This window comes from Ornithorhynchus anatinus, chromosome X3, assembly GCF_004115215.2.
Source record: "Ornithorhynchus anatinus isolate Pmale09 chromosome X3, mOrnAna1.pri.v4, whole genome shotgun sequence".
In the NCBI taxonomy this organism is placed as follows: Eukaryota; Metazoa; Chordata; class Mammalia; order Monotremata; family Ornithorhynchidae; genus Ornithorhynchus; species Ornithorhynchus anatinus.
Window position 1 is genome coordinate 4151746 of NC_041751.1, and position 25713 is coordinate 4177458.

A 25713-nucleotide genomic window follows, 5' to 3' on the forward strand; every position below is an offset into this window, starting at 1 on the left:
GGAGCCGGGATTAGAACCCACAACCTTCCGACTCCCAGGCCCCTGCTCAGTCCTCTCTGCCTCGCTTCTCTGCTTTTCAGAGATGATGTGCCTGGCAGCAGATTTGATGCACCAGATGTAAAAACCATCCTTTGCCCAGCAGTTTTATGTGCGATTTGTGCTGCCTGGCGATAATTTGGCCACTCTTTCTTGAGATAATTATTGCCCGGAACCTTCTGCTTAAAGAGAACCGCCTTTCTCCTGATGACCGAACAGCAGTCGGAATCTGCCCGCTGCTATGGTTGCTAAATATCCCTGTTTATGCCGCAGCATTTAAGGTCTTGGCACCTAATGGACATTTTTGAGAGCACAATCCACATAACTCTAAATCCTCCGAGGCATGAAGGAAAACGGGGGCATATTTGTTGGCTTCCACACTTAAACCTGATTATGGGGCTTGTGTGTCGGTGATGGTAATTTGATTTTTGAAGCTCTTACTGGGAAGTTTTGTGTGGGGTCTTTTTTTAATTCCCCATTCTGAGAGAATCTCAATTTCACCCTGCCTTCCCGTTTTTGAGGTGTCACTGATAACTCTAGAAGTTCAACACTTATCTATTTTGCTAAGGTGGAGGTTAGGTGTAGTGGCTAGAGAAGGGACCTGGGAGTCAGAACGTCATGGCTTCTAATCCTGGCCCCGCAACCTATCTGCTTTGTGACTTTGGGCAAATCAGTTGACTTCTCTGTGCCTCAGTTACCTTGTCTATAAAATGGGGAATGCGACTGTGAGCCCCATGTGGGACAGGGACTGTATCCACCCCAGCGCTCAGCCCAGTGCCTGGCACACGGTAAGCACTTAACGAATGCCACATTAATTGTCATTACATAAAACAGATGAGGGACTTAGTCGAAAGCCTCTCTTTGCATTTATAGTTTTGTCACTTTAAAGAAACCTCACCAGCCTCAGTAGACCGAAGTGTTTTACAAAACTAAATTTCAAGCAGAAGTTTTGATCTCATTCTCAGGAATCGGGCTTAGTTTCTTGAAAATCTTTTTCCTCCTCATTGCATGTCATCTTCACAGAATCCATTCTCTGCCAAGAGCCTTTCTACCAAACTCTTGAAGAAGGCATTGTAGGCTGTACTAAAAAGATTGCCTTCTAGTGCCGTTAAATGGCTAAACATTGGGATAAACAAATTCCATTGCACGTGGAAGATCAAAAGATGCAAGGGCTGTTCAACTCTGTAGCGAAGTGTATTTCCGAGAAGAGACCTTTTAAGGAGAACTCTCCTGCCTTTATTCCGACAAAGTGAAAACTGGAGGGCCGGAGCAGATGGATTAATAAAAAAAAGCTGTGGATCAAAACTTCCGTTTCCAAGATGACATCTAGGGAGGTGGTTTGAGAGCAATCATAGGCACAGGAAATCCAGAGAGTTGTCTGAGCCCACACTCGTGGAAGCTCGACGAGAGAAGCCTTCTAGAATAATCGATTGCAAGTTTGAGGGCGGAGAATCAAGAGACTCGAGTTGACAGTGCTGAAGGAGGTGATGGTCAACCACTTCCGTATTTTTACCGAGGAAACTTATGGGCACTACCAGAACGATCGCAGATGGGGGTGGGACGTTCTGGGTGAGATGCGTCCATGACGTCGCTATGGTCGACAGCATAAAACGAGACAAAGCTCTTCACAGTAAGAGCTTCGAAAATCAAATCACCATCGCCGACGCACAAGCAACGTAATGAAGTTTAAGTGTGGAGGCCAACAAGCACGGCCCCCGTTTTCCTTCATGCCTCGGAGGATTTAGAAGCTGACTTTGAGTCACGTCGATGGGTTTCCCACGACGCCCTAAAGGCCGCCAGTGTGGAAGAAATTTCAGAGCAGCCTCTGAAGTCCGGTAGATCATTTCAGTAATAATAATAATCGTAATAATTATGGCACTTGCTAGGTGCTTACTATGTGCTGTTCTGAGCCCTGGGGTAGATACAAGGTAACCGAGTTGGACGCTGTCCCTGTCCCACATTTTACAGATGAGGGAACTGAGGCCCAGAGAAGTGAAGTGATTTGCCCAAGGTCACCCAGCAGACAAGTGGCAGAGCCTGGATTAGAACCCAGAGTCCTTCTGATTCCCAGGCCTGGGCTCTGTCCACTGTGTCATGCTGCTTCCCTGACTGAGCCCTCATTTCCTCTTCTCCCACTCCCTTCTGCGGCGCCCTGACTTGCTGCCTTTATTCATCCCCGCTCCCAGCACACAACACTTATGTATGTATCTGTAATGCAATTTATTGATTTCTATTAATGTCTGTGTCCCTCCCTGGACAGTAAGCTCGTTGTGGGCAGGGAAGGTTTCTGCTTATTGCGATATTGCACTCTCCCTAGTGCTCTGCACACAGCACGACCTCAATAAATACGACCGAATGAATGAATCCTTCTCTTCCCCCACGCTGTTTCTCTTATTGAGCGCTTACTGTGTGCAGAGCACTATGCTGAGCGCTTGGGAGAGGACGGTAAGCAGTCGGGAGGCGCGTTCACTTCCCCCAGTCCTTAGGGATGTGCTTTAGAGGCTCAGTTTCCTATTAGGCTCTTCAGCCCTTTGATTTGTCTTCCCTGCGCCTAGGTGTAAAACTAAGGTGTATCCAGATAACCTTCCTACAACAAGCGTGGTGATCGTCTTCCACAACGAAGCCTGGAGCACGCTTTTACGAACCGTTCACAGTGTAATAAACCGTTCGCCAAGACACATGCTGGAAGAAATCGTGCTGGTAGACGATGCCAGCGAAAGAGGTAAAGTAGATGCACTCCCAAGGGTTGGCTGCTGCTAGTTGGAACGAAGTTGGCACAGAATTAGTTAGAGAAGCGAGAAATAACCAATATGCCAGGTTGGGTTTTCATAGGATTCCTTTTATCGTGTGCCGGAGAAAGCGGCGTTTTGCTCCAGTTTTCCAGACAGCACGGTTCCCTACAAAGCGCACGCTGTGTAAAAAGTCCATCCTGTCCTGGAAAGGAAAATCCTTAAGGCACCGAGAGCCAGATTTTTACATCATAAAACGAACATATTGCCAAGCCCGACGACATTCAGTTATTCGAGTAGTGAAGCAAATACCAGCAAGACACATCTGCATTCACTTAGCTGGGGTGTGCAATTTTAATAACCCAGAGAGGGTAAATTCCTTGACCCCCTCGTTATCCACGGGAATCGGTCACCAAAGGGAGAATAAAAGTTAGCTCTCTAATCTCTAGGTTCTGCCGTACAATTGTGTCCTCTCCAAGCGACTGGGTATTTATTGACCACGGCGTCACCAGTGGAGTTGTTTTTAACACAACGGTCGATCGATCGCAGTTATTGAGCCCTGCTGTGTACGGAGCACTGTATTAAGTGCTTGGGAGAGTACAGTGTAACAATATTCCAGACACATTGCCTGTCCACAGTAAGTCTACAGTCTAGAGAGAAATTAGGCCTGGTGTAGTAATCCACTTTCAGGGGTGACCGAAAGTAATCCCTCCAAAGTTCATTCTGCCTCCCAGTCCACTTTTCTACACTTTGTCTTCAGAGATCAGTGAAAATCATCTAGAATGTGCTAACTCGATCGTCGTGTGGTACGATCTGAAAGACGTCGTAAACCTATCGAAGATTATAATTACATTCTGGGTGCACCGAAAGAGGGCGATCCTGTAAGGCGGGCAGAATTTCACACGGGAAGGCAGAAAATTCAACCTCTAGAGTACAGCTTCTAAATTGTAGGAACAAAAGGAGCTCGTGGTGTAGAAGGATTTTACTAAGTGATAACCCGAGTTGTAAAATGCTTCAGCCGGGAGTGTATTTTACAGGAATCTTCCCTAGGTTGACTACTAAGTCCTCATTTCCTCTTCTCCCACTCCCTTCTGCCCTGGCTTGCTCCCTTCATTCGTCTCCCATCCCAACCCCCCAGCACTTACGACCGTATCTGTCATTTATTTATATCAATGTCTGTCTCCCCCTCTTGCCTGTAAGCCAGGGTCTCGATCGATACCGAGAATTCCCTTTCTCTCGCCCTTAATCTTTGCACAGCCCAGGAGGGAAAGACAAGGTGATGTTGCCCTGTCCAGCCCCCTTAAAGAAAGTCCGCTCTGCCCTTCACGTTCCTCACGAATGTTTTTCAGACTTCTTGAAGAGACCTCTGGAGAGTTACGTGAGGAAACTGCGGGTGCCAGTTCACGTGATTCGAATGGAGCAGCGCAGCGGGCTGATTCGAGCCCGATTGAAGGGGGCCGCTGCTTCCAAAGGCCGGGTCATCACCTTCTTGGACGCACACTGCGAATGTACTGTAGGGTGGCTGGAGCCGCTATTAGCCAGGATCAAATTTGACAGGTATTTGTCCGGAAACCTGTAGCTTCCCGAGCTCTTAGAAAGGGGCTCCGTGTCTTCCTTAGTAGTACTGAGCGGAAACTTACTTTCTATCAAGTCAGCTTTTGGGCTCTCTAAGGGATAGGTCAGAAGAATTATAGCTGTAAATTATTTATTTATGCGTATCGGTGTCTGCCTCCCCCTCTAGTCTGCGAGTTTGTTGTGGGCAGGGAATGTGTCTGTTGGTTGTTGTATTATCCTCTCCCGAGCTCCTAGTACGGTGCTTTGCAGACAGAAAGCGCTCAATAAATACGATGGAATGAATTGAATGGAAGGGAACTCTAGATACATTTTCAGTTTTGTATTGTTTCACGCGGCTTAATACAGTCGACCTTTTCCCTTGTAAGTTTTTAAATTGTGGTATCTTGAAACACGGTGTGACAATCATTGTACTAAGTGCCGGGGTAGATACAACGCCATCACCTGGGGCTCAAGCCTAAGTAGGCGAGAGAACAAGTATTGAACCCCCATTTTACAGATGGGGAAACTGAGGCCCAGAGAAGTTAAATGACTTGCCTAAAGTCATACAGCAGGCAAATGACTCCCGGGCCCGTGCTCTCTCCGCTAAGCCCCCCTCCTTCTTTTTAGAAGTTGAGGCCACTGAATATCACTAATATATGAAGTCACACTGGGAAAAGTGACCAGCAGTAGTACTGAAGTACCACAACGACTAAGTGAGTCTTCTCATAAGTGACTCCAATCTGATCAGTCAGAGATATTTGAGTGTTTACTATGTGCAGAGCGCTGTACTAAGCCATCATAAGAGTGTAGTGCAACAAAAACAGCAGAAATATTCCCTAATAAAGTACTTGGTGATGTCAGAAGTCTTCTCCTATGACCATTCAAATCATTGTGTAAAAGTGAAGGGTTCCTTTTTTCTTTTCGAGTATGGCTTATAGAAAGCCTTTCTAGTTACTTAATTGATTTTCATGTGCTTTTCCTTTTTTTTTGTTTTTTTCTCTTAAAGGCGAACAGTAGTGTGTCCAATCATTGACGTAATCAGCGACGATACTTTTGAATACATGGCCGGCTCTGACATGACTTACGGTGGGTTCAACTGGAAATTGAATTTCCGGTGGTATCCCGTTCCCCAGAGAGAGATGGACCGAAGGAAAGGAGACCGGACTCTTCCCGTCAGGTATAGTAAAATGCATTTCACAATGCTAATGACAGAGAAGCAGCGTGGCTCAGTGGAAAGAGCACGGGCTTTGGAGTCAGGGCTCCTGAGTTCAAATCCCAGCTCTGCCACTTGTCGGCTGTGTGACTGTGGGCAAGTCACTTAACTTCTCTGTGCCTCAGTTCCCTCATCTGTAAAATGGGGATGAAGACTGTGAGCCCCACGTGGGGACAACCTGATTCCCCTGTGTCTACCCCAGCGCTTAGAACAGTGCTCGGCACATAGTAAGCGCTTAACAAATACCAACATTATTAATGCTAAAACATCGCCCAGAAGATTTCAACCTGAGGACTTTGGGACTTCAAGGTCAAAGTCACTCAGTCAATCATATTTATTGAGCGCTTACTGTGTGCAGAGCACTCTACACCGAACGCTTGGGAGAGAACACTATACTGGAGTTTACAGTCTTAAGAGGAGCTTACAGAGCTTAAATGTTAATGAAGATGAGAGGAAATACCCTGAGGATTTGGTTTTTTTTAAGCTTTTCTCAGGGGCATCTTTCCTAACGATATTGATAAGAACATGTTTTGGGACTTTATAAATGATGCAATACAAGGTTCATGGGAGGAAAAGTACACACACACATGCACACATCCCCAAGAGCATCTCTATCACTTTCCGACCCTTAACTGTATTTGCTAGAACCTGTTCATTATCATTAATAGTAGTAGTAATAACAATAAGAATGATAATCTTGTTTCCATCTTCTGCACCCATTGTAACTTCTGACCATTTCAAGGGTGTATGTATATTTGAACTACAGTTTCCTGTTATCTTCTGTAATTAATCACCGATCCGGTCGATAGTTAATCCCGATGTCCCGGATGGAGAACTGCAGCAACATATTCTCTCTAGATACACGGATGTGTGTGTGTGTGTGAGAGAGAGAGAGAAGGGAAGAAAGAAAAGAAAGAAATATGTAAGGGACCAGGTCTCGTCTGGGGAAAAGCAGAATTCTGGCCAGACAACTGAGATCCAGTGAAGTCCTAAAATATGAAATCAATCACTTGGTCAGTTGTATTTATCGAGTGCTTACTGTGTGCAGAGCACTGTAGTAAGCACTTGGGCGAGTGCAGTACAGCGGAGTTGATAGGCACGTTTCCTGAGTGACTGATTGTGGTTCTGTCATCAAAGGCATTTTTCCCTTTAAACCTCTGTCCCTTTATTAATCATTTTCAGGACCCCTACAATGGCAGGAGGGCTTTTTTCAATAGATAGAGATTACTTTCAAGAAATAGGCACGTATGATGCTGGAATGGATATTTGGGGAGGAGAAAACCTAGAGATCTCCTTCAGGGTAAGTAGACCGGCTTTATTATTGAATACCTTTTGTTTCTGTTTAGTGGTGTTCAAGAATATCTCTCTGGTTTTTTGGTGCTCAGGCACCAGTTTACTTCAGATGACGATAGTAATTGATTGTTCACGTTCTCGGTCTATAGGGCAAGTGAGAGGTCCTTATTTTCAGCCAGAGAAAACGGAAAGCGAGTTGTCTTCGGAGCTTCCGGTCAAAAGAAGCCTTAAACGGGGGAAAAAAATCCTTTAAGGGAAAGGTGTGTGTGGTGTGCGTTATGTGTTCGAACTGATCGTGGGTCTTAGTTTGCGAGCCTTTTGTCAGACGGAGACCGTGTCAGACACGATTATCTTGAATCTACCCAAATAGCTTAGTGTGCCGCTCGGCGTGTAATAAGCACATAATAAGCACCATAATTAGCACAGCTCTAGCGACGCTATTTGAAGGGATAGTCGGGCAGGCTTTCACTGGTCTTAGTGTTGCGTGCTCGATGACGCAGCTACTTGTCGGGCGTGTTTGAATTTATCAGCCCAATTTTTTACCTGTCAGCTTTTTTAAAATACAGGTAGCTTTAAGCTTATACAAGGGATCCCCGTTATTCGTACTTTTGAAAGAAGTCTCATGTCAGAGCCGTGAAAAAGACTTAGATCCATTGGCTAATATGCAGACACTTCCAAGCTGGACTGGAAGGTACGCTTAGGGTACCAGCTCGACCTTTTCATCGAAATACAGTTCGGACCACTCAAGAAATGACAGTTGTTTAAGATAGCAAACACCGTGATCTCCGTCTTGTAAGAAAACACTGTCCACTTTGTCGTGCTGTTGATATGATGCGGGAGATGTGATGGTGCGGGAGAGGCAGACATTAATATAAACAAATAAATGATGGATATATGATAAATGTTGTGGGGCCGGGTGACGCAGCAGGGAGTGGGAAAGAGGGCTTAGTCAGGGAAGCTCTCTTGGAGGAGATGTGCCTTCAGTAAGGCTTTGAATGCGGGGGGAGAGCGTCTGTCGGACATGAAAAGGGAGGGAATTCCAGGCCAGAGGCAGGACTGACTTGCCTAGGGTCATACAGCGGGCAGTAATAATAATAATAATGGTACTTGTTATGCACTTACTGCGTGCAGAGCACTGTTCTAAGCGCTGGGGTTGATACAGGTTAATCGGATTGGACACAGTCCCCATCCCACACGGGGCTCACAGTCTTATCCTCATTTTACTGATGAGGAAACCCAGGCCCAGAGAAGTGATCCCGTGGCCGCGCCGGGATTAAAACCCAGGTCCTCCCTACTGTCGGGCCCGGGCTCTGTCCACTAAACCGTGCTGCTTCTACAAGTTAAGAAGTTAAGGCGAGTGCTGGGGCTGGGATTAGACCCCGAGGCTCAGCAGAGATAGTCTCCGTGACGTGATGGTCTGCCAACTCCCCGCGTATCGGCCAGTGGAACCCGAAGATGAGCGATGGCAACTTCTCCCAGTTTTACGGATTAAAGGGACCCGACTCCACCGACACCTCAGATTCCGGCTCGTACAGCTAGGGGTAAAAAGTAATTTGATGGAACCTCCGGTGCTGCTTCCTAACGCATTCCCCGTTCTGTGTCACAGTCTTGTTTCGTTTGTTTTTAATTTTCAGATATGGCAGTGCGGGGGTACTTTGGAGATCGTGACCTGCTCACACGTCGGGCATGTGTTCCGAAAAGCTACCCCGTACACATTTCCAGGGGGAACGGGACAGATCATCAACAAAAACAACAGAAGGCTCGCCGAGGTGTGGATGGACGAGTTCAAGAATTTCTTCTATATCATTTCCCCGGGTCGGTAACGCGTTTCGTATTTTGGACATTGAATCCGATTCCTCTCCGAAATGAATGTCAGAAATGCCCTAGCCGGATGTGATGTGCTTTCACCCCGAAATTACAGGAAAGGAAAATATGAGTCCTAGAGCCGATCACCAGGGACTGGTCTCAAATAGGGAAGGCCATCACGAGGGGGAGAAGATGACTTCCTTACTGTCTGTTTGACTCAGACTAGGAGAAATATTTGTGATAAAATATTGACACGTCTAGCTGTTTCTGTAAGGTGTGTGTTTTTTGGCTCTCCCACTGTCTCCCGGTGAACGCTGCAAAGCTTTCTTCAAACTTATTCTTCTGATTATTGTTGTGTTGTACTCTTCCAAGCGTGCTTTGCACACAGTAAGCACTCGATAAATGCGGCTGAATGAGTGAATGGAACAAAGGGCAAATAAAAATTCAAGGATACATTTCAGCTAAACTTTTTAAACAAAAAAACCTTAATAATAATAATATTGTTGATATTTGTTAAGCGCTTACTATGTATAGAGCACCGTTGTAAGCGCTGGGGTAGATACGGGGTAATCAGGTTGTCCCACATGGGGCTCACAGTCTTAATCCCCATTTTACAGATGAGGTAACTGAGGCATAGAGAAGTTAGGTGACTTGCCCACGGTCACACAGCCGACAAGTGGCAGAGTTGGGATTCGAACTCATTTTCTCTGACTCCCAAGCCCGTGCTCTTTCCATTGAGCCACGCTGCTTCTCTAGTTCTCCATAGTGTAAGCGATCAGTTCTAGCATCATTTCATCTTATTTCGTTAATGTAAAAATCCTTAAAATTCTCAGGAGCAGCCCGGCCAAAACCTCTCTGCAGGGCTTAGCCCTTCATGACAGCAAATCCTTCATCATAAGATGTAAGTTCCAGGATGCTGGAACGGGAGAAACCAAAAACTTGTAAGACCTGCAGGAGGGGATGAGAATGGCTGTTTTTCTGGGTTTCTTCAAATCATATGTTATAGAAGACACTGAAATTGATATAAAATTAATAGTTCAGAGCCTCAATCCCCATTTTACAGATGAGGGAACTGAGGCCCAGAGAAATGAAGTGACTGGCCCACGGTCACACGATAAGCAAGTGGCAGAGCCGGGATTAGAACTTCTAACTCCCAGGCCAGGGACTCTATCCACTACACCGTGCTGCAGTAGGAAGCGCTGGGGTAAATACGAGATAATCGGGTTGGATACAGTCCCTGTCCCTCATGGGGCTCACGTCTAAGTGGGAGGGAGAACAGGTATGGAATCCCCGCTTTACGGAGGAGAAGACTGAGGCACAGCAGAGTTGAGGGACGTGCCCAAGGTCACCGGGCAGGCAAGTGGCAGAGCTGGGACAGGAGCCCGGGTCCTCTGACTCCCAGGACCGGGCTCTTTCCACTAGGCCACTCAGCTTCTCATTTTTCATCACATAAGAAGGTCCGAAGAACCCGCCCACGGTCATAGGGACAGACGGAGATCTCCCGACCCTTCCTCACTCCCAGACAAGGCCGCCTATAGATACTGTAGCTTAAGGAAACTTTCAGTCCCGTGCTACAAATTAGAAAGGGTGAAGAAATTAAAAAAAACCCCAGGGCATTTCCCAAGTATCATTCATCAGAATGCCACCTCTAAGGCATACTGACCAGTGCTTTCTCCGGTCGACCAGCCTTTCTTAGCTTTTCTTGTCTCTTGGCTCTCTCTCCTTCTCTTGCAAATCATTTCCAGCTTTACTAAACTTTTTCCCTCCCTGAAATCTAGCCCAGTGAATAAAAAGGCCTGACCGCTTTTTTAACTGCCTAACTAGGAAGCAGTGTTGTCTAGTGGAAAGAGCAGGGGCCCGGGAGTCAGAGGACTTGGATTCTAATCCCGACTCAACCACTTATCTGCTGGAAGACCTTATCCAGTCACTTCACTTCTCTTTGTCTCATCTATAAAATGGGGATTGAGACTTCTAAACCCTGTGTGGGACGGGCCCAACTCAATTTTCTTATATCCACCCCAGTGCTTAGTATAGTGGGGTGGATAATAAGCACCTAACGAATGCCACAATTATAATCATTATTATTATCAGCTAAGATTAGTAGGCTTTTAGATCTCGCGTGGACTGGCACAGGCCGGCGTGATGGTCACGCATCTTTAATTGATGTTTGTTCAGGAAACGGGTTCGGTTTGGGTGTCACTGAATCGGGGCAAGACTCCGTACCTACAAAAGCGATTCCAAGATCAAATTTCCCATGATTAGCTCAGTTCTCCCAGATGTTAAAAGTTGCGTAAATTTAGAGAGGTAGGGCTGTGTGGGAAGCTGGTTGTCAACTAGAACTTAATGTTCATTTCAATATTTCCTACAAACTTCCTGAATCCCTATCGCCTGAATTCAGATGGTCTTCGAGTTGGGGCAGAACCAACTTCAATAATCTCTGGTAATCAAGTCAAAGACAGTCGTAACAAGAAAGTCAATATTCAGAATATTCTGGGTTCGCAACCGTGTTTTGGGGGTGACGGTTTTGGTGGTGATGGTTTTGGGGGGTTTTTTTGGTCACTCCCCCTCTCCCCGCAAAAATAAAACCACTGTAGAACGGCAGTCATTGGAAGGCAAAGACCGTATCTGTTTAACTTGTTTTTACGGTGCTGTGGTCACCACCAGGTATCTGGATGCCTAACAGAAATTTTGATAAGGATAACTTAGCTGTCTTTGGAAGAGAACCAGAATCAGTTTCCTCAAGCGTGGTAAAATCAAGGAAGTTAGGGGTAGAAGCCACTCTGCTTTCCTTACTTTAATATGGCTGTTGCCATGACCACGGTTTTTGAGGCTACAGCTGAAAAACACATTCATTGTTTGGGTCTGACATTTAAAACTCTTATACAAATAACATCGTGGCTTACCGTAAACTCTGTTTTAGAACTCAGGGTTGTAATTTGAATCATTATTAGTATACCGTTCTATTATATCAAAAGGGTAAGTTCTAATGGGGAAATGGGGAGCGTGACTGAACTCTACCCTTTCAAAGTGCAGTTCCCTACCAGTTTCAGGCTGTTCTTTGTCACTGCCGTTCCGCTGAAGATATTAGAGACGTTTCATTGTTAATTTGAGCATTCTTCTTCTCAGTTGCTCATGCTGTCGAGCCATTCTCCCATATGGAGCTTAAAAACATTTAAGTGTTGGTTTATATAGGTGCTTTACATGGAATTACTCGTCACCTGAAGTGAAGATGAGGAAGTTGAGGTGGAAGTTTTTGTCACCTCCAGGTTTTGAGTCACTTTGTCTCGACCCACCTTTCAAATCTCAGGAGGCTCAACAGGAAATCTTCATCTCTGGAAGAAACCTTAAGGGACACAACTCTGAATTTGGTTGTTCTGCCTTGATAGTCCGAGAGGTGTACTGTGGATGCAAAAAAAGTACATAAATAAACAACAGTGGCTCTTAAAGTCCCTAGTTTGTACCGAACACTGTGCTAATCACTGGGGAAGACTCGGTAGCAATCCGCTCAGATTTAGTCCATTTACTATTTGTCGTCGTTGTTTGGAGACAGTAGTTAGAAGCGGGACAGTTTGGAGGAAGGCACGAGAATTGAATCAAGAAGCCGGAAGATTTCGGGATGTTCATAAATCCACAGATCTGATCTAGGATGCTCGACAGGAGAGCTTGAGTGGTTGCCTCCGTGAAATTTTATTCTGAAATTTTTGATTCCGGTAACGGGTGAGCCGGCAGACCAATATATCATTCACTTCAGGGTTAGGGAGGCCTCTTTGTTTTCAAAGGTTATAATGCCCCGCATTCTCTACCTTGTTGGATTCAGTGTGTATATGGAAGTGTTCTGTCTCATGAAATACAGACAATTTACTGTCAACGGTTCTTCTCCACAGGAGTTACAAAGGTAGATTATGGGGATATATCATCAAGACTTGGCCTAAGACACAAACTACAATGCAAGCCCTTCTCTTGGTACCTCGAAAATGTTTATCCCGATTCCCAGATTCCACGACACTATTTCTCTTTGGGAGAGGTAAAAAGCTTTTCCTCTTGTATAAACCCTCTGCCTAACGCAGTAAGGATCAAAATTCTGACTTAAGGGATTCTCTGCACCCAAGAGCCATGGGTGCACTGAGACATCCCGATAAGTGTGTTTCTCATTAATGTATGAAGGCATTTTTGACGTTTCCATCTGAGATGATACAGTTTATCCCACTGAACTCCGGGAGCTAGTCATGTTGGTGCCCGGGTGACAGCAAATAAATAGGTTCTAATCATAGTCACTAAATAAATTACTTCTTTAGTACCATTACAGCTGAAATATCTCCTAAAGCGTTCAATATGGCTGGCGCTGTTTCTATTATCACACTTAATAAACCCATTCATGGAGTTCTGATTAGTCAACTGACTTTGGTCTGCCGGGCGTTACCACCGTTATCCATTCGTGCACGTGCCGACGTTTGCGCATCCAACCGCCCCGTTGCCGATTATCAGCGTTTGGTCCTGTCACTTTGGCTGGATAAATTCCTGACCACCCTTGCCAGGCTTGCCACCCTGGGAGTTTGGGTTGGCCTGGATCACGGGTGTTCCGGGGAGATCCTTATTTCCCCCCCTCCCTCTCCCTTCTGCATCCCACATGCACTTGGATCTGTAATGAGGAGCAGGGTGGTTCAGTGGATAAAGCCCGGGCCCGGGAGACGGGAGGACCAGGGTTCTAATCCCGGCTGTCACGTGTCTGCGGCATGACCGTGGGCAAGTCATTTCACTTCTCCGGGCCTCAGATACGTCATCTGTAAAATGGGGATTTAAAGTGTGAGCCCCATATGGGGCTCTGAATGACCTGGATCTAACCCAGCGCTCAGAGCAGTGCTTGGCACATAGCAAGTACCGTAGTTATTACTATTATTACCTTAAGTACTTGCTATTCATCTCCACCCTCTGCCCCACGGCACTTATGTCCACGTCCATAGTTTGCTCTCTCCCTCTCTAGACTGTCAGTTTATGGCTAAGGAACGTGCATACCAACTCTGTTCTACTGTGCTCTCCAAAGCGCTCAGTACAGTGCGCCGTACTAAGGTTTATCTGTCCGGGAGGCCAGCGATATCTCGATTATTATCACACCCGTTGTTCCTGTCCGTTTTCTCGGCAGATACGAAACGTGGAAACAAATCAGTGTCTGGATAACATGGCAAGGAAAGAGAATGAAAAAGTCGGAATTTTTAACTGCCACGGAATGGGGGGTAATCAGGTGAATGTTAGTTTCTTCAGAAAAGCGCGGAGGAAGATTGGTCTGTCACCTGAGCAGGCTTTTTGCTGTAGGAGGAGGGAAGAGTGATTTGTAGCAAATGTAAATGTCCCGTATGGCTCATTTCTATTGCAGAGGCAAAGGGCGTGTGTCAGCCTTTGTCAAGGAGGTGACACCCAATGGCAAATTCTTTTTTTAAGCACCTTGCAGATTGGTTGTCATTGGCGGCAACCCCTTTCCCAGTTAATTGGCAAAATCTTTTCCGAATCATTTTGTCCAGAGGATAGAAATGAATACATACCTTGGATTGTATTTTTTTCCCCTTTCTTTTGTTGTTGTTTTTCTCTTTTTCTTTTTTTAAACAAAGCCCTGCGTCGAAGGGTAACTTTTGACAGTTTTGCCTAAAGCCGCAAAACCCCGTTGGTTCGACTAAAAACCGTCCTTACTCCCCTTGCCTCGGAGACCTGCCTGCGGTCAGTGACGGTTAAAACGCCACTGAAACAGCGCGTCATTCCTCGCCGTGGAAGCCGGGTGCTGAAATGGATGCTGTATTTTTCAGGTGTTCTCCTACACTGCCAACAAAGAAATTCGGACGGATGATTTATGTTTGGACGTCTCCAAACTTAACGGTCCGGTCACAATGCTCAAGTGCCACCACCTGAAAGGCAATCAGCTCTGGGAATACGATCCCACGGTGAGTCGTCCGATCCTAGCGGTCGGAGCCTATGGACTCTTCCTATCAGGTTGTTTGGAGGGTGGGAGATGGTTTTTGGAAGGCCGTTTAAAGGACGTTCCTCTCCAGATGAAGACGTGGCGAAAGAGCCTAGGTCACTTGAGAACTGAACAAGCTGCGTGGCCGAGTGGAGACAGCACGGCCTTTGGGTTGGAAGGACCTGGGTTCGAAACCTGCACCTGCAGGTTGCTTGCAGTGTGACCTTGGGCAAGTCGCTTCACTTCTCTGGATCTCTGTTTCCCCAACTGTAAAATGGGGATATCCGTTCTCCCTCCTACTCCAACTGTGTGCCCCATTGAGGATAAGGACTGTGCCCAACCTAATTAATTTGTACCCACCCCGGCAACCGTGATATTTCCTCTAGGCTATGCTGCCTCTCTCATTTCCCAGCCCATGGCAGTCCCCTCAGATTATACAACCCAGTAAAATGATCCCTTTTCCATTTGTGGAAGGAACCCCGAACCCCCCGCCCCACCGCAAAAAAAAAAGCCATCGTGGCTTCAGCTCCAGAAGAGCTGGGGTTTTACTTGCAGCGTGGCACCGACCATTTAAAATTGTCCAAGGAGTGGAGAAGGTAGATAGGTTGGGTAGAAAGTGAAGTTGGGAAATGGGTTTATGGCCCTGGGGGGAAAGCCACATCCTCTTAGTCATGCTGCGGTCAAGAGCTCGGGCCTGGAAGTCAGAAGGTCATGGGTTCCGATGCCGGTTCTGCCATCTGTCTGCCATGCCTCCTCCTACTTCATCTCGCTACTCTCCTCCTACAACCCACCCCGCACACTAGGCTCCCCTAATGCCAACCTTCTCACTGTACCTCCGTCTCGTCTAGCTCACCGCCTGCTTCTGGCCCCCATCCTGCCTCTGGCCTGGAACCTTCCCTCCTCGGATCCGTCAGGCGATTACTCTCTCCCTCTTGAAAACTTTATTGAAGGCCCATCGCCTCCAAGAGGCCTTCCCTGACCAAGCCCTGCCTTTCCTCTTCTCGCACCCCCTTCTCCATCACCCTGACTCGCTCCCTTCGTTCATCCCCCCTCCCAGCCCCACGGCACTTATGTCCATATCTGTCATTCCTTTATTTCTCTTAATGTCGGTCGTCCCCCTCTAGACTGTAAGGTCACGGTGGGCAGGGAATCTGTCATATTGTTTTATTGTACTCTCCCGAGCGCTTAGTACGGCGTTCCTCACGGAGTAAGCGCTCGGTAAATACGGTTGACTGACTGACCGGCCTGAAGGGAGTGGGGACTTGGCACTGCGGAGATCCCGGCCGGGCCTGGCACCTGGTGAGGATCCTGGTACGTGGACGGTTCTGATCCCCACGCTCCCACACCCATTTGAGGCCGTTGCCTGGAGCAGGATTGCGGCTGAACTCCCTCCTCCCCTCGAGGAGCTCAGAGTCGGAAGCTGGCCCCGGCAAGACAGACACGTAACCCGTAAACAAGATGAATTCCTCTTCCTAATAGAGATCCCTGCATGCCCCTTTCCGCGGGCGGCCCCGCGCTCTTCCTCACCTTCCCCACACCCAAGGTGGCGAAAGCCACCCGAGCCAGCGGAGTAAGCGGAGTAATTGTTTCCCATCTTGAAGCGCCGCATTTCTGGTGTGGCACAGTGTCCTGCGCCCGGCCGATGCACTGATATAACGCACGGCCGGCCGGATTCTTAAAGCCGGTGTCGGCCTGGTTTCAGAGCCAAACATAAATCGCCCACACCAACTGGGGTGTATTTTTAAAAGAATCATAACTCTTTCCAAAGGTCAGCTTTATCCTGTCCCTAAATGAATGCTATGCATTTTCTTCCAGGTTGTTTTTTTTTTTTTAGCCACGGTTGCTGATTTTGTCTCTCTCTCTCTCCCCGGCCCTCCTAGAAATTAACCCTGCTGCATGTGAACAGTAATCAATGCCTGGACAAAGCCACAGAAGAGGACAGTCAGGTACCCAGCATTAGAGACTGCAACGGCAGCCGATCCCAGCAGTGGCTGCTGCGGAACGTGACCCTGCCGGAAATATTCTGAGGGGTTCGAGTTCCAAAAAGAGAACGAATAAAGGATCGGCTGGGCTACCTCGGCAACCATCTCCGCCACGTCCTTACCTAGCGAAAAAAAGAGGAAACGAACTTTCAGCTCTGGAGAACGCAAGGTTTATCAGCCGTGGAAACTGCCCCTCGCTTTTTCACCAGCTGTGAAACCAGCCTCTCCGACGTGGACGTGGACACTCTTTACTGGTGAAACTGTGCACACTGATGTTTACAAGATTGAAAGAGTCTTTCGTCAAAGAATCATTGTAGAGAACGTTTAGACAATGAAAACCTAATCAATGAAATCTGCTCTCTGGAGAGCTGCCTCAGTAGAGTTTGCTTGCATGACAGTAACTTACGCGAGGAGTGCTGTCATAGTGGAAGAGATTTCCGAGATTTTTTTCTTCCCCCGGTTAGAATTGCTAACCGGGACGTTAAATATTGATACGAGAATAAATGGAACCGAGACGGAACCAGAATCACGAAATATCATTTTTACAGAAATATATTAAACAGGGTTTAAAGGAAATGAAATCGGAACTATGAAAAGTACAATTTGTTATAGTAAAGTATCAAATTTATATGTAGATTTTATACCTCAATGGGGAAGGATTAACCAATTCCAACAATATTTTCTGTTTTCAGTTACGTGATAGTCATGGATGCATTTTTTTTTTTTTCCTGGGGTGCTGAAATTAAACTGAGCTGAAAAAATTTGGCTCTTGGAATGTCAGTTCGTTTTTTTTCACACTTTGTCCTTACGTTGGTTTGGAGGTTGTTGAAATTGTAGCGCCCTTATTTCATTTTTTATCGCCTGCTAAAAAGCGGAGGCATAACAGGTCTCACTTGTCTTTCCAGATCTTCCGTTTCAGTTGTTCTTAGGTCATCGGACTTGTGCAAAAGATTTCGACTTTTGCTTTTTTCGTCGTCTTAACTTAACCTGACTGATTAAACCTAGTGCCCAACACTCCTACTACTGTACTACAGATTTGTTTTCACAGCAATAAATCTTTTGGCCTTGGTTTATTATTCCAGTCCACAAAAAGTTTGCAAATGTGATTTATTATTTGGGTAACCGGAGGCTGATGTAGCCAAAGGTTTTCTGGAAAATCTTTTCCACTCCATACTCAGTTAGGCTTGTTTGTCTAGCACATTGAGATTAGAGGCTCGAAATGTAATATCGATCTACTTCTCTTCCCCCCAAGTAAAATCTGAAGGAGAATGGTTCATTTGGCATTTTAAAAATAGGGAACCCAGCCTTATCGTATTTTCTTTGTTGTTCGAGTATACCGAGCGCATTTCCAGCCTCCCTTCCACGTTCAGTTAAATCCATTTGGATTATTCGGATCTTGAAACTCCAAACTGCTCTGAGCGAGACAGGTCTTTAGAAGACAAATTCAAGGAACGGCCCTTTTTCTTCCAAATACATTAAAGCCAGCTACTGTGGGATCATTGTGCTCCCCGACCTTCCCGGCCTAAAGGAATGTGGCCTAATGGAACGAGCACAGGCTCGGAAGCCAGAGGTCATGGGTTCTAATCCCCGCTCAGCCGCTTGCCCGCCGCGTGACACGTCCGAGGTTTCTTTGCTCAGGGCCTGTTTCCTCATCTGTAAAATGGGGACGCAGTACCTGTTCTCTCTCCCTCTTAGACTGTGAGCCCCAGGTGGGACAGGGACCGTGTCCAACCTGTTCAGCTTGAACGTGCCCCAACGCTTAGAACGGTGCCTGGCACGTCGTGAGCGCTTCGGAGATGCCACTGAACAGAAGTCCTGCCAAGGGGCGATTTGAAGTCCCAGCGTGGAGTCGTCGTGCCGTGCTTCCCTGCTCGTCGACTTCACTCTCTCTGCCTCTGCCGGGACTGAAGGTGCCTCTTCATTTCCCTTGTGCTCCCGCGAATTCCACACTCCTTGCTACTCCTCGCTCGCTCGTTTCCTGTGCTTTCAACCACACCCAGACTGAAGAGCTGGCCCGAGGGAGGAAACCTACTCTAGCTCGGGTCTGTGTTTTCCTTTCTCCTTCTGGGCCTTTCCAAGGGCAGCGGTTTGTTGACGTGGATTCTGTGGCCGCAGGTGCCCGTCCCGTCCGCTCGGGCCGATGTCGGAAATATGTCCGGGCGACAGGCCGATTTGAACGAGTCAGAACGATGATCATCACTGTGGTGTTTAAGCGCTTACTGTGTGCCAAGCACTGTACCGAGTGTACTGAGATAGGGTGTACCGTACTAAAATGGGCTCGTAAATATCTGACACTCTGGTCTCACCCAGCTCCGGGGCCGTCGGCAGCGGCGTAAAGGGATGACCGTGCCCGAAGCCATTGATCTCGGGACGGTCGTAGATTATTTCGCGATCGAACAGCGGAGAGTGGCGGGAACTGGGCTCTGTCGAGAGTCGGAGGGTCCTGAGAAAATAGATCCTAGCATTTAGTAGAGTGATCTGCACACCGTAAGTGCTCAGTAACTACGACTGAATAAATCCTCTTGGAAACTGGAGTGGAATGCAGCTGCTGAGGGGGACATCTCCCAGAGTTTCCTTGAGAAGCAGCGTGGCTCCGTGGAACATCAGTCATTTATTGAGCCCTCACCGTGTGCAGGGCACTGTACTCAGCAGTTGGGAGAGTACAATAGGACAGAGTTGGCAGAGGCTTTCCCGGCCCACGATGAGCTTATAGTCTAGAGGGGAAGATAGACATCGACAGAAGTAAATTAGAGATATGGGAGTAAGTGCTGTGGGGCTGAGGGAGGGGTGAATGAATAGCGCAAATAGTGCAGCGGGGGGGGATGAAGAAGGGAGTGGGAGAAGGGGAAATGAGGGCCTACTCAGGGAAGGCCTCTTGGAGGAGTTCTGGGAGTCAGAGACCTGGGTTCTAATGCCGCCTCCGCCGGTTGCCTGCCGTGTGACCTTGGGCAAGTCGCTCAACTTCTCCGTTGCCTCAGTTGCTTCAACTGTAAAATGGGGATCAGATACCTGTTCCTGTGAGCCTCATATAGGACGGGAGTTGTATCCAACCCGATTAACTCGTATCCACCCCAGAACTTGGAACAGTGCTTGACGCATAGTAAGAGCTTAGCAAATGGCGTAAAAATTTAATTTAATTTCCTGTTAGAATCCAGTTAATTCCCCATGGGGTGGTTTGGAGCTGCCACCGGAGGTGGATAAAGTCGGGGACATTCTGGAGAACAGGACGGGGTTTCGTCAGACAGAGGGGAGGTGGGGTTTCATGGTTTAGCGAGTAAAGCGCAGTGGTTTGTTCAAGGGAAGAATAATTAGAAACAGGTTTTCAGGGTCGACGCCGGGATGACGGGCGGGTGTACGGTTTCTCTCGGTCGGGATTAAGCCTGCTCACGAACGCCACGTGGAAGGAAGTCAGCCTGGGTTGGTTCTGTGGCATATGGAGAATTGCAACAGAAGCCAGCGAAACTTCTAAATTCTGCCGTAGAAGCCGGTCTTCGCTTGTGCTGAGGGTGTTTATTTTGGTCCTGATTTTTGCGGGCAGGGAATGTGTCTGCTTATTGTATTGTACCCTCCCAAACGCTCAGTACAGTGCTCTGTATGTAGTAAGCACTCAAATCACTGAATAGATGAAGGAATTGAAATGAAGCAGGATAGCTGAGTAACAAATGATAACAATTGTATTCGTTAAGCACTTACTATGTGCCAGGCACTCTACTAAGCGCTGGGGGGAGAATTCAAGCAAACTGGGTTTGACACAGTCCCTGTCCCACCTGGAGCTCACGGTCTTAATCTCCATTTGACAGCTGAGGTAACTGAGGTGCAGCGAAGTGAATTGACTTGCCCAAGATCACACAGCAAACACGTGGCGGAGCTAAGATTTGAACCCATGACCTTCTGACTCCCAGGCCTGGCATCTTTTCACTTCTGGTGGCCTTTTCTCCCAGTCAATTAGTGGTATTTATTGAGTGCTTACTCTGTGCGGAGCACTGTACTAAACGCTTGGGAGAATGCAGTAGAGGCAGTAGGCATGATCCCTGAACTTGGAGCAGCTCAAATTATCTTCGAAAAGAATGAAAAAGAATGAACTCCTTTCAGATTGCCTTCGGGGTGTTTTAGGGTTTGCCTCATGGTTATCAACCTAGTCCCCCGAGACCAACCAGTGGGATTAAAGTGGGATTTTAAGTCCTTGAGGGTAGGAAATAATAACGTCCGCCAACTCCACTGCGCTCTCCCAGCGCTTAGTATAGTGTGTGAGTTCACCGCACCCAGGAAGCGCTCAATAAATACCGTGAGTTCGTTGATCGGTTAACAGATCTGGGTCCGATGAAAGAAAGAGAGGACAGAGGAAGTGCGGAAGGAGGCGAAGAAGGAGCTGAGGCCACCTTGGTCCGGTCTGCAGAGCGGATGATTTCTGGGAGTTGGACTCTGCTTCGAGCGAGCTCCGTGATACTTTGTTGATTACCTTCCAAATCCTGGCCAACTGGCGGAAGAAGCCTTCCTGCTCCCGAGATGGGGAGAAAGAAATTCTAGGATATTAGGTTGATATGGAGCAATAGAAACTCCGGGCTGGCCATTCTCCAAACAGCTGGGAAGGAAGCCAGTGACTCAACCGCGGAGGTGAGCGCTAATGCAGGAAAAAGACACCTCCCCTCGCCCCGTTCCTTTCCCCGTCTCCGGCCCCCCGCCTTTTTCTGGTTTAAACAGGTGTCTGTCTTGTGGAGGGGGTGGGGGGCTGAGCACCTGTTTTCTTCCAGCGTCCTCCACCTCCCTTGACTGCCGAAGGTCCCGGTTCCGTGGTAGCGGGATGGCAGTCATCTCCCGAGGTGCGTGCGGGCTCCCAAACGCTGGCTACGGGCCGAGAGAACAGCAGAAGACACAGAGACGTGAGCGGAGAGGGTCCCGGGCGTCCTGGCCCCTTTTCCAACGGTCGAAGATCAGCGTCCTGGCCGTATCTGAAGAGCTCGGTGGGATTCGCCGAGACCTTCACCCCCGGCAGCAACCTCGAGTTCAGACCTTTTCGAAGCGAGGTTTCCAACGAGCCGCCGGCTCTCGTTCGGGTAAAAATCGAGACTGTCGTTAAGTCCTTGCTGATAAATACGGACTACTACGACGTGCCAAGCGCCGTGCTGAGGGCTGGGGCGGATCCAACACGAGCAGATCGGATACGTTCTCCGTCCCCTGTGGCGTTCACAGTTAAAGTGGGAGAGAGAACAATCAATCGGTGGTATTGGTTGCACGCTTAGGATGTGCAGAGCACTGTACGGAGCGCTTGGGAGAGTACAAATATGAGAGCAGACACGTTATCTGCCCATTGGGAGTTTACAGTCCAGACGAGGCGGGGATAGTGTCTTTTTGCCCCCTGCCTATCCCCTGTATGTGCAAACAGTGAAAAAAGATTTGATATTTATTTTTCTTTTCAAATGCCAGGGAAACGTGGGATCGTTCTCTCCCTCCTCCCCTACAACCTCCACGGCCTCAGGTGCGTTGGAAAAGGAGTCTGCCGGATAAGGGGGCCGGGAGCTTCCGGGGAAACCAAAGTTCCTCCCTCCATCCAGGACCGGGTAACCGAAGAAACCCCACAGCGGCAAGAGTTCAAGCTAAGCAGAAGGCCTTCGGGGACGAGGCCCAGCCCATACCCCCTTTGGCTTCGTCAGAGCGGGTCTGGGCCGTGGTCCGCTCCGCCTTCCCGGAGCCTGGTTTCCTCAGCCACCGAACAGCCGTCTCCGGCCAACGAGCGTCCCGGGCAGAAGCGTGGCCTTGCCGAAAGAGCCCAGGCCTGGAAAACGGGAGGTCTGGGTTCTAATTCCGGCTCCTCCACTTGTCTGCTGTGTGTGACCTTAAGCAAGTCACTTCTCTGGCCTCAGTTAATAATAATGTTGGTATTTGTTAAGCGCTTTCTAGGAGCAGAGCACTGTTCTAGGCACTGGGGTAGATACAGGGTCATCAGGTTGTCCCACGTGAGGCTCACAGTCTTAATCCCATTTTACAGATGAGGGAACTGAGGCCCAGAGAAGTGAAGTGACTTGCCCACAGTCACACAGCTGACAAGGGGCAGAGCCGGGATTCAAACCCATGATTTCTGACTCCCAAGCCCGGGCTCCTTCCACGGAGCCACGCTACTAATTACCTCATCTGCAACGGAGGTTAAGACCGTGAGCGCCTTGTGGGGCACGGACTGCGTCCAACCTGATTAGCTTGTACCCGTCCCAGTCCTTAGTACGGTATCTGGCCCATAGTAAGCGCTTAACAAATACCACAATGCACAAAAAAAGGGAGATTATAACAATGTTGGTATTTGTTAAGCGCTTACTATGTGCAGAGCACTGTTCTAAGCGCCGGGGTGGATGCAGGGTCATCGGGTTGTCCCACGTGAGGCTCACAATCTTAATGCCCATTTTACATATGAGGTAACTGAGCCACAGAGAAGTTAAGTGACTTGCCCACAGTCAGCTGACTGTGGAAGGTCTTGATTCTAGGGTGAAAGAAAGGTGTTTTGGAAGCACGAAGAGGGGATTATTTGAGGTGGCCTTTCTCTGTCCCCGTCGGACCAAGCCAAGTTCCTGACCTTTAGGCCCGGAACTGAACCTCTCGTCGCCTGGCGGTAGGTGCCCAGAGGTGGCCGTTACCTCCCCTTGGCTCTTTAGTTCCTCATACCTGAGCGGGCACTTCCTGTTTGTTTCTCTCATGAAGATTTATCGCCTCTGTGATGGGCCCAGAGGGTGTTTTGGGCATTTGGAACTCGTAGAAGCTTGGAAATAATAAATGGACGATCTCCGTTCGTCCGTGTCGGCACTCGACAGGAGGCTGGGGGCTACCGCCGAGTCCAGGATCCAGGCCAAGCGAGTCCCGGGGAAACTGGAGGCCCGCAAAGGTCAATCGAAGAAGGTCCTAGGTGTGTTGGCCCCAAGTGGCAACGGGCAGGATCGGCGTCCGACCGTGCCTGAGAGAATCCACTGGGATTCTCCCAAAGACTGACCCGTGGCAACGGCCGTCTCCTCGAATTCGGCCCTCTCTCGGACCGTAGCTTAAAATGAGCCCAAGCAGCTTTACTGTTCGGTCCTGGTTCACGTCGCGTCGCCCCGACTCGTCCCTTGATTCTTCCCCGCTCCCGGCATGTCTGTCCTTTATGTCTAGCCATGTCTGCCTTTCCCTCTCTAGACTGTAAGCTCGTGCGGAGAGGGAAAGTGTCTGTTTATTGTTGTATTGTGCTCTCCCGAGCGCTTAGTACAGTGCTCGACACAAAGTAAGCGCTCCGTAACTACGATCGGATGAATATTATACCAGCGTGGGTCTGGGGGTCAGGGAACCTGGGTTCTAATCCCGGCTCTGCCCATCGCTTGCCGTGTGACCTCGGGCACATCGCTTCACTCTGCTGTGCCTGTTTCCTCATCTGCGAAATGGGGATTAAGCCTGTGAGCCTTACGTCGGGCAGGGACCGTGTCCGACCTCATGAACTTGTATCTGCTCCAGCACTTAGTACAGCGCCTGGCTTATAGTAAGTGCTTAACAAATCCCATTAAAAAAATAAAAAACGAGGACTCGCATCTTCACCCAGAACATCGTCTGATCGGGGGGATGGGTTCCCGAACCCAGGACACAGGCCCTGTTTTTACCAAGACGCCGCCGAATTGTGTACTCCGCCATTTACAGATGAATGATAGTCAACGTTCATTTATTTTCATAGCACCGGAGTACGCGTGTGTGAGAAGCTGACTTTTAGTTTATTGCAGATGAAATGGAGGCTTCACACCCTCCCTCACTTCACTCCCTCTCAGTCTATCCTGCTTTTCCCCCACCCCCACCCTCTTTAAATGCTTCTTCTCTCCTCCCGCCCCAGTGACTTTTAAACCGTTTCTCGGTTTCCCGGCGGCTTCTGTGTGTCCCCCTGCCTCCGCCCTTGTGACCGGGGCCGTGGATCTGAGCTGACGCCGCACGAGGAGGAGGCCTTGTCGAAACCCGTGTGTGTCAAGCTGAGGCGGGGGCGGGGGGGGGGGGTACAGAAAGGCTGTTCTCCGCCCAGATGTCTATAAACTGAGACCTGTCGGTCCCGCATGGACCAATCAGTCAGTGGTATTTATTGAACGCTTACTAGGTGCGGACAACTGTACTAAGCACTTGGGAGAGTACAGAATTAGCAGGCACGTTCCCGGCCCGTAATGAGCTCCCAGCCTAGAGGGTGAGCTTCATCAGAACAGACCCAGAGCAGACCAGTCCAGCTGTGGGTAGAACACAGTGAAACCTGGGCAGTGACGTTGGCAGAGCGCTCGGACAAGAAGCTGGGTTGTCGTTGACCTCTCAATCAGGCTACTTACTGAGCCCTTACTGTGTGCAGACCTCTGGACTAAAAGCTTGGGACGCCGCTCCCTTGATCACCCCCCTCCCAGCCCCACAACACTGTGTACATGCCTGTAATTTTATTTATTTATATTAATGTCCATCTCCCCCCGACCCACCCCGAGACCGCAAGCTAGTTTGGAGCTAGGGTGAGGGAAACAGGCTGTCTGGGAGTCAAATGTTTTATTTGCAGGGCACGGGGAAGTCGTTCGTTCTCCTATAATGAATAGGAAAGCTGTTGTCCCAGGGGCCGACGCGTGGGCCGGGAGGGATGTCCGCTGGTTTGCTGTAGTCCCGTTTCTCTTTCTTTGCTCAGCGACTGGCCGGTGTCCATTTTGAGACAGTGTCGGCAGGAGGACTGATGCGGCCCATTCCGTGGGGTCGGGGCGTGGGGAGGCAGGGGACGGTATTCCTCACCCCTTCCATCAGGAAGGGTGCCAGCCCACCCATCCACCAGCAGCCCCCAGAGAGCTCGAGCCCGAAGCCAGGTACGTGGAAAGGTCACGCTTGATGCCAATCCATGGGGAAAAGTAACTTGGCGAACCCCTGGCCTCTGACGTTCACCCTCCCCGTTCCCGGCCAAGTGATTTCTCTTCATAGTCTGCGAGCCCCACCTGAAGCTCCCCGAACGAACCGTCGATTTCTGTGAGTAGAAGGAACGCTATCCACCCTCGGGGTTCTCATAGGTGAGGAGCTCGGACGGGGCCCTGTTCGGTTTGGAAAATGAGGGCCAGAAATGGGTAGCGATGTTTCTGACAGCTCCGTCTCTCGAAGCACTGTAGCAAAATCTACCGCCGCGGTTTGTAGGCTCAAAAGTGGAAA

General features: G+C 48.7%; 1 protein-coding gene across 2 annotated transcripts in view; it reads left to right on the top strand.

Moving 5' to 3' along the window:
- GALNT1 (polypeptide N-acetylgalactosaminyltransferase 1) overlaps positions 1-17651 on the top strand; it is a 73005-nt gene extending 55354 nt beyond the window's left edge. For both annotated transcript variants that reach the window (XM_029053661.2, XM_029053660.2), the window contains exons 4-12: positions 2592-2758; positions 4115-4322; positions 5326-5496; positions 6715-6832; positions 8460-8640; positions 12516-12655; positions 13772-13870; positions 14427-14561; positions 16459-17651. In XM_029053661.2, coding sequence (XP_028909494.1) covers positions 2592-2758; positions 4115-4322; positions 5326-5496; positions 6715-6832; positions 8460-8640; positions 12516-12655; positions 13772-13870; positions 14427-14561; positions 16459-16605 — 1366 coding nt within the window. In that variant the 3' untranslated portion in view covers positions 16606-17651. The remainder of the gene's footprint in view (positions 1-2591; positions 2759-4114; positions 4323-5325; positions 5497-6714; positions 6833-8459; positions 8641-12515; positions 12656-13771; positions 13871-14426; positions 14562-16458) is intronic.
- Positions 17652-25713: the final 8062 nt, after the last annotated feature.